Source organism: Macrobrachium nipponense, chromosome 31 (assembly GCF_015104395.2).
Source record: "Macrobrachium nipponense isolate FS-2020 chromosome 31, ASM1510439v2, whole genome shotgun sequence".
Lineage (NCBI taxonomy): Eukaryota > Metazoa > Arthropoda > Malacostraca > Decapoda > Palaemonidae > Macrobrachium > Macrobrachium nipponense.
In genome coordinates, this window is record NC_061093.1 from 63,960,303 (window position 1) to 63,970,302 (window position 10,000).

Here is a 10,000-nt window from a genome sequence, read left to right on the forward strand (position 1 = left end):
CTGGTGGTAACAAATTTTAGCTATAGTAGATTCTGATTGGGTGTTGATAAGCCAATCACACGGCTGGAAACTCCCAGTCTCTGTCGAGAGTTCACATAGGAAGGATGTACGTTCCACCTCTCCTGAGAGGGATACGTCTTTCAAAAGTATCCCTAAGGAGAGTGGAACATACATCCTGCCTATGTGAACTCTCTCGAGAGACTGAGAGTTTCCAGCCCTGTGATTGGCTTATCAACGGCCAATCAGGAGCGTCGTAAGGGACTGGCTTAGACATCAGATGCAAGGTTGATGTGAATCTACTATAGTCTGCTGTACTATCTATATGCATGTTGTCAATTTTCCCACATGGGACGAGTTCCAGACTCGATATGGGGAATGAGAAATTCTTCATTTTAATTCCTGGTCGAAATGTCAACGGATTCTTGATGAATTCGGATTAAAGAAATTATATGAATGCAGAGAAGATAATAGTTAGCGATGGGATTCATAAACCTTCGTATTCATTAGCAGATATCATAATTTTGAGGTAATTTTGTCCTAGAAATATGTTTAGGCTATTAGCAGAAATCATAATTTCTAATATTTTTGTTCTAGAAATATGTTTAGGCATATGTGAATGATGAGTAATTTGCAATGGACCTAAGAAGAAGAAAGTACAATATAACTCATTAAGGAACTATGCATATGCTTTTGCTGAGATCTCCAATGTGATGTAATGAATGAAAGAGTACAAATAAAGCTTCTCAGTTAACTAGATAAACAGGAAATAAGGCACAGAATCGCAAGAGTGTTCAGGGTGAGCAATAAGACGTCTTGTTTGGAATCGTACGCGTTAAGAAAACTAACAAGGACGGGACAGTATGGAAGTGCAACGAAGCTGCTGTTTTTACATTTTTAAAAATGTGGCAGAGAATTCTTGCAACAAAGGTGGGTCAGGAGTGTCTAAAAGTGAAGGACATTGAAAAGTAGGTCAAGTGAAGGGACCACTACATGATGTAGAATATGATGGCTTCGCAGCGTGCCTTGAAACGACATGACGCGTGCGTATTTCCTAGTCATCTTCTTTCTCCCCAATAAAATCTGTGCACCGAGCAGCCTATAATCGAGGCAAGAATGGGAATTCTTACACACCAAATAGGCAATAATCACCGCAGAATATGAAATATTTGCATCAAATATCCAATATTTATGCCAATATCGAAAACCTTTGCGCCAAGTAGCCGACATTCGTTTCGAAGTGAAAGCCTTGGCCTGTATTCCGGACCGAATCGAATACGGACATTTCCAGCAAGTGGATGGTATCATAACATGGCTAGAGTATACGCTGACGACGCCGTCAGGCTTCCTGGTGATGCTGACCCATTTTCTGCGTAACCCGGAAACGGAATAGACACCGGCTCAGTTTTGAGAGTTATTGGTATTAGAGAAATTTCGTTTTTTGGAATGACTTTATACGCTGTTCGCCCGTTTATTTTTTTTATTTATTTATTTGTTTATTTATTTATTATTATTTATTTATTTATTATAATTTACTTTTGTATTGATATTTCATCTTAAATTCATTGTTCTATCTTTAGCCGTTTTTTAAATGATTATTGTAAAAAAAATTTCTAAAAGATGAATATGCATTTGCTAAATCTAAATCATCCAAGCTTGAAGGCTTAATTATTTCTCAGGTCAGCTATTTACAAAACATGTAAAAGAGTTCTACTTGCATTGTTCACCACAGAACACTCTCTAATGCAAACACTTGTTCATATTCAACGGATTTGAATTTAAATATCACTTAAACTTGCTAAAAATGTGCCCTTATTGGTCTGCTAAAAGTATTATTTCACTAGTCATTAAAAAAAATATCACATATTAAAGTTGGAGGAAAACTAAAAACATTTATGTGCGTTTGGTTGGGCAATGGAAAGATGAAATATGTGAGCGTTATAAAATATGCTTAATAATCTTCATAATAAGAGGAAAGGCGGAAACGAGAACTACAATCTAAAGTTATGAGAATGTCGCGTAGTAGACGAAGAAGCGGAGCCTTCAAAGAAAGCCATTACAAAGAGAAACAGAACTGACAAGAGAAAGTGGTCTTGGAGGACATGTCAAGGCTGGGATTAAGGCTAAGTAAACAGAGAGAGAGAGAGAGAGAGAGAGAGAGAGAGAGAGTGAGAGAGAGAGAGAGAGAGTACAGTCTTAAAGGACGTGTATAAAGGGTTGGCGGAGGCTTTGGTAGAGTGGGGTTGGGGGGCGGGGGTGTGGGGGGGGGTGGGGATAGTACCATGCTTAATTCTAAAGGCCTGGCAACAGAGGAAGGCAGCTTTATTGCAGTGCTGAGGTATTTGCCTTTCATTAAAACACTATTTACTATGCGGGAAGAGAACCCTATTTGCCCGCGTTGTTGCCTTTCTTTAATAAATAATCATTGAGACGTCATTGTTTAGCATAACCCTAGTAGTGGCGCCACAACATTATTGCTATCATTATTGAAAATGGGCGGAAGTAATTATACAGAAACCCTCAAAGAATATTACCTAGATGAGAATCCCCATATATGAAAGACTAGTAAACACAATGAACGCAATTCAACAAACAAACAAAAATGGATAAATATAAATTTTTTAGGGGACTCTAAGGAATTGTTGTGGGAAGATAAATAAAAAGATTATTTTCTTGTTTAACGAGATGAATTACAATTTGATGACGCTAGCTCGGTTGGCATTTTCTATGGATGAATTAAGCTATACTTCTTGTTTGTGGTTCACACCCCACACCACATACATACACACAAACACACACACACTCAAACAAAACCACACACACAGGACCCACACACACACAACAGAACACACACACACACCCAAACAACCACCCCACACACACACACACACATATATATATATATTATATATATATATATATATTATATATATATATATATATATATATAATATATATATATGAGCTCCTAAGAAGAAACCTTACATAACATTACACATGTCATGGACCTCCATAGAAGCAGACCCTACTTCTTAAATACCTCTGTCAAGCCATATATCCAGACTTTGCTAATTCGTCCCAAATGCATATTCTTTTCGTTAACCTAACCTCCATTTTATGCACGTGATCAAACCATCTCAAAATATTCTCATTCCATCTTTTATATACAGCAACTTTTTTTCTATGTATCATCTAATCTTTCACTATCTCAGTTATTCTTAGTTGTGATTTGTTTGATTCTTTGTTTCATTAAGTGTTTGCTGCGCTACTCCGCGTTTGTTTCTGTGGGTGATTTTGTTTGGGCGAAGTGTTTGTTTGTGGTTTGTTTCCTAAAAAATAAATAAATAAATAAAAACTTCCATTTTGTGGCCATTATACCGAGATGAAAAATTTTTTTTTTTTTTTTAGACAGCGCAAACATTAGTGAAACATGAAATCAAATAAATAATAAAAAATTACCCTAACCATATTTCTGCCGTACCTTGAACAGGAACAAACGAACGCACACATACCAATTCCTTAAGGACTCATACACGCATCCACAAACACACACACACACACACACGCAGGAACGCAATACATAAAACATGCGAACAACACAAAGGCTCTATCTCGTAGAAAGCCACACGAACAACGAAAATAAAACGAACCAATTTGCGTCCTTGCGTATCGTAGGCTTCAATGACAAAGCTCTGCGGCAGACCTCCATCGAAGCCTTCCTCACATTTCACTTGGACGGAGACTTTGGTTTCGTTGAGCACCGAACAATTCTTCACTTTATCCGGAGGACCTGGAGAGGGAAGAGCGAGGGAATTGATTAGATTCTGTTGGGGGAAGAGAAAGAAGAAGATGTGCAAAGAGAGAGAAACGCGAAGAAGACGTACACAGAGAGAAAGATACAAACGCGCAGGAGCAGACGAGGAAAGACTCAGGAACACTAAACACATATTATGCTATTTTTGCTCTAAATTCTATAAAAAACGTAAAATCTCAGATTTTTTTATTAATTATTCATCGTTTTCGTAATTAACAACGATGACCCACTTACACTTATATAAATAACCAGGTGTTTGTGTGTGTGTGTGTGTGTGTATGTATATATATATATATATATATATATAATATATATATATATATATATATATATATATATATATGTATGTATATATATTAATATATATTATATATATATATATATTATATATATATATATATATATATATGTATATATATATATCTATATATATATATATATATATATATATATATATATATATATATATATATATTATATATATATATATATATATTTATTTATTTATATATATAGATAGATAGATATATATACGATATATATATATATATATAATATATATATATATATATATAATATATATATATATATATATATATATATATATATATATATGGTATATATATATATTATATATATATAATATATATATATATATATATATATATATATCTATATATATATATATCTATATATATATACATATATAATCAGACACTCAGGTGTAACTGGCAATGTCTTACCTGCAGGAAATATTCTAAACACACACGGATCGTGCTGTTTCCCGACCTTGTTCTTGGCCCAGCAGAGAAGGAACCCATAGTCCATCTGCGTTATGGGAGTGTAGGTCAACTGGAAAGAAGAGGAGAAGAAGGTGTAGTCGAATTTCCTTCAATAAAAAAAAATCAAATATTTTCATTCATTTTTCCTGTTTTTTTTTATAGAAACACCCTGTATATCAATTTTCCGATTTTTAATAAAAACGCCGTGTATTTTTCTCATTTTTTAATAAAAACGCCCTCTATATTAAATTTTCCAGTTCTAATAAAACCACCCCTTACATTAACTTCCTGTTTTTAAATACAAGCGCCAAGTATATTAATTTCCCTGTATATATATATATAGATATATATATATATATATAATATATATATATATATATATATATATATATATATATATATATATATACATTAATTTCCCTATTTTTAATAAAAACGCCGTGTAAATTTTTCGGTTTTTTATAAAAAAAAACTCCTGTATATTAATTTCCAGTTTCTAATAAACCCTTCCCCTTACATTAATTTCCCGTTTTTAAATAAAAACGCCAAGTATATTAATTTCTCGCTTTTTAATTTTGTAAGAGAAAAATAACTCCCTTTACCCTGATGCACGTTTAGTGTTGCATAATATTTCACCAATTCCATCACTAGCTTAGGCTTGTCGCGCAGTAGTGGCTGGTAAGCATGGTATACTAAGTATAAGAATATCATTAAAAGAAAATGGGGTTATTTTCTATGCTTCAATTACCTTATGATGAAGTCGCATCATACTTAATTGATAGCTGTGAATTGTACACAAAATATCTCTCTCTCTCTCTCTCTCTCTCTCTCTCTCTCTCTCTCTCTAGCTGTCTACGTATGTCCTAATTTTCATTGTCATAGTCTTCTTTATCCATTTATCCATATAAACTCCCTGTCCAAGGTTAAATCACATTGCTCTCTCTCTCTCTCTCTCTCTCTTCTCACGTGCTTTCTACGTATGTCTTAATTTTCATTGGCATAGTCTTCTTTATCCATTTAATCTTCCTGTCAAAGGTTAAACCACATTGTTCTCTCTCTCTCTCTCTCTCTCTCTCTCTCTCTCTCTCTCTCTCACGTGCTTTCTAGGTATGTCTTTAATTTTCATTGGCATAGTCTTCTCTCTCTCTCTCTCTCTCTCTAATCTTCCTGTCCAAGGTTAAACGACATTGCTCTCTCTCTCTCTCTCTCTCTCTCTCTCTCTCTCTCTCTCTCTCTCTCTCTCTCTCTCTCTCTATTTATTTATCTATTCTTCCTGTCATTGGTTAGAACACATTGCTCTCTCTCTCTCTCTCTCTCTCTCTCTCTCTCTCTTCCCTTTCCACTTCTAGAAAACTCTGAATTTTCTCCCGATAGCTGTTGGGTCAACAGAGAACGTAAAGAAACAGCAATCACTTTCGTTCTCACTGATTTCATCTGACAGCTTCCGCTATATAACAAGCCCGTAGACTCTGCAGTACGTAATCCTACTGTTTCTGGTCTTAGTAGTATGTGTTCCCTCCTACCACCTCCTTACGAGAACCTATTTGCCCGTGCTGTCTTAGGCCATCTACGCTTCAGTTTACGGGCTGCTAAGAAGCAAGAGCCCGTGCCCAGTCGTTTATCATCCCATCTACTGTACCCCGCATCTTTTTATTACTTTCATAACACAATCTCCTCATCCCGACATCCTTCCCACCCACCTTTCTGACTAATTTATTACGTACTCACATATTCCTGTCACAGTCCTTTTCGTGTTTGTTTATCGCCCATTCGTTTCCTCCCGTCATCCTTCCCTACCCTACTACTCTGCCCTCGTCCTTATTAAAATTTCGTACCCCTCAGCCACGTTTTCCTACGAGAGTTTTTTATCAGCTCTTATCACCAGAAGTTGTAAACAGCAACAGTGTAGAAGAGTTTAAAAGAAGCCTAGTCAAATTTATTAGGACACTGTGAATGCACAGTAAAACCTGCTCCTACAGATAAGTGAGCACACGATGTCTCCTCTTAGGATGGACTAACAAGTCTTTGAGACATCCTAATCCTTGTAACTACTTGTAACCAATTCGCCTTTTATGCACATAGACTCATTTCATCATACTGTTTTGCTGTTATTGGCAATCGTCTAATACATCGCCATTATTATTTTATTGTCTATACTTTTCCACGTATCTTTTTTCTTTTTTACAATTTTTATTTTTTTATTTTTTTTGGCAATCGTTTACTATATCTCCATTATTTCGTCTATTCTTTTCACGTATCCACTTTCATTTTTTATAATTTTTTTTTTTTGCAATCGTTTACTACATCGCCAATATTTTTTATTGTCTATTCTTTTCCATGTACACTTTATTTTTTACATTTTTTTTTTTTTTGGCAATCGTTTACTATGTCTCCATTATTTTTTTTTTATTGTTTATGCTTTTTCACGTATCCTTATCCTTATTTTCAAATGTTCCCAATCTTCAGAAAACCTAGTGTCTGAGACTCCTCTACTCTTTCTACTCCCCCAAATACCATTGGATAGCCACCCTTCATATCTGATATCAATCAGTGCCTTCCATCCATCCACTCATCCGTCTCTTACGTAAGAACCACCCTTCATAATTCGTATCAATCAACGCCTTCAATCCATCCACTCATCCGTCTCTTACGTAAGAGCCACCATTCATATTTCATATTCATCAACGCATCCGTCTCATACGTAACAACCGCCAGTTTGTAATCTTACCACGCTCTGCGTATGATTATTGGTGATGTGCGCCTCGGCTATCTCCGTGATGTCGGCCGAGTTATTGAACACCCACTGGAAGGAGACCTGGGAGGGATGTGCTTCGACCTGACACGACACGTGCACCATCTCGTGGGTTGCGATGCCATACACCCAGCGTTGACCCGATTTGCACTGGGGCGAGACTGTGGAGGAGGAGGAAACATCGTCTTTAGGAATATATTTATTATTCTGCTATGGGTGGGAAAAGTCTTCGAAACTTATACTACTCATTGGAAGAAAGTCATCACCAACCGGGAAAACTTTTTGGTCAAAAGATATTGAGAAATTACAAAGCACAAAAACAATATATATATATATATATATATATATATATATATATATATATATATATACCTATATATATATATATATATATATATATATATATATATATATATATATATCTATATAGATATATATAGTTATATATATATATATATATATATATATATAATATATATATATATATATATATATATATATACATGTATATATAATATATTATATATACTACATATATCATATATATATATATATATATATATATATATTATATATATATATATATATATATATATGTGTGTGTGTGTGTGTGTGTGCGTGTGTGTGTGTGTACACACAGACACACATACATACACGATAGCATACAGAAAAAAATGTACCATAACAACACCGAATTATTCAGATCATCGTTATAGTAAATCTAAAAACAATCGTCTGTACTAAGCGAATAATTTATATAACATTTCCTTCCCGAAAAAGGACTCCCGGGGAACCTCGATATCACGAACGCTTTTTCTTAAGGAAATCTATTCTGTTCTGCTTTATGACTTGGCCGAGGGCCAGCGCCGCGTCCTGAGAGCTGCCTGCTGGATGGGGGTGGGGTAGGGGTAGGGGGTATGGGGTATGGGAAGGGAGTCAAAGGACGCGAGGGGCATCATACTCTGTGTCTGAGGTTAGGGGTCATGAGGAAGGAAGGGGGGTAGGTCGGGGCGAAGGGGTTTGGGGGGTGAGAACGGGGAAATATTAGAGTATATAAAGGGACTGGGTTATTTCGGGTCGTGAATGGTAAGGATAAACGTTTGCTCTTTCATTTTGGTCATCTCGATATTTCGGTATCAATCTTTGTCACCCACACACCAACACACACACACACACACACACACACACACACACACACACACATATATATATATATATATATATATATATATATTATATATATATATATATATATATATAGTTATAAACGCACACGCTCGTATATACGTGTGTATTTTTTTTTTTTTTTTGTTTTCGACACGTCAGTCACTTTATTTTTATTTGTTCTCACATTCCCACGTAAATTATTTTTTTTTTTTATTTACTTCCTTTTCATGTGGGTATTACGTGCTCTCGTCGGTCCATGCATAGTCAATGACATGCATTCATAAAACAAGAGTTGTATTATTTAAACGACCTCTCCCATTCTGATCTTCGACAGAGATTTTAGGTTTTAGTTATAAATTCGTTGCCTCTCATCAGAATTGCCATTCAGATACTATCTTATCAATCGTATTTTTTTAAATTCTTCAATGAAATCAGGAAATGAATGAGACTATTAATGCCTGGGATAATCGCACGGATATATACACATGTTTGTGTTCACACGAATGTTAAACAGATTCCTTAGGTATTTATTTAGAATATACATATATACTATATATATATATATATATATATTATATATATATATATATATATATATATATATAGTATATTATATGGTATATATATATGCATATATATATATATATATATATATATAACTATATAATATATAATAATATATATATATATTATATATATATGCTAATAAATATAAATAGATATATATATATATATTATATAATATATAATTATATATATACCAGTATCCGGCAATGATTTACATTAATGGCCAATACATATTTGCTCACAGGGTAAAAAAAAATCTAACAGAATGAAATCAGTGTAAATTATTAGATTATACAGAAATTGGCAGAATAACGCTGAAATACGGAAAAGGCCACTTCTGTATCATATTTTTGAGACTGCTTTCGTCAGACTGATCGCAATAATCCAAAGAAAACTCATAATCACTTCAGTCAACAAAAACGGGAAAGTACACCCACAGTAGTATGACTGATTTATATACGTTTTACGTAACAAAATCAAACGGACATAACTGATGTCGATTTACTTTCCGATGGGAATGGTTAAACTAAATTTACATTTCCAACCAGCAATCCGAACTGGCAGGCAGCCTTCTGCATCTGATTTACTTCCTGACCTTGATCCAGTGCACAGGCAGCAGCAATGCACATAGTGTCAGAGGAGAAAGGTTTCCCTTCCTGAGCCAGGACGTCTCTCAAGCACTACCTGAGTGAGATAAGTTATTGTTGGCAGACGCAATGGCCGGAAGCGGACCTTTGGTGAAACGGATCCGGCGTGGAAAGATTGCTAAATTGAATTTCTGGTCTCGAGGTTTTCCATTATGGCCTCTGTAAAGTGTGATGGAGGGAAATAACCCCCCTCATCTCACCCACCCGCCCCCAAATCCCGCCTCCACGCTTCCCTCCTCTGCTCTTCAACACTTTCCTGGCATCAGGGGTGTCG

At 35.0% G+C, this 10,000-nt stretch overlaps 1 protein-coding gene across 1 annotated transcript in view; it reads right to left on the bottom strand.

Moving 5' to 3' along the window:
* Positions 1–10,000, bottom strand: part of LOC135207052 (nephrin-like) — a 101,005-nt gene that overhangs the window by 13,232 nt on the left and 77,773 nt on the right. Inside the window, 4 exon segments of the mRNA XM_064238685.1 lie at positions 353–362; positions 3,633–3,787; positions 4,555–4,663; positions 7,322–7,506. Coding sequence (XP_064094755.1) covers positions 353–362; positions 3,633–3,787; positions 4,555–4,663; positions 7,322–7,506 — 459 coding nt within the window.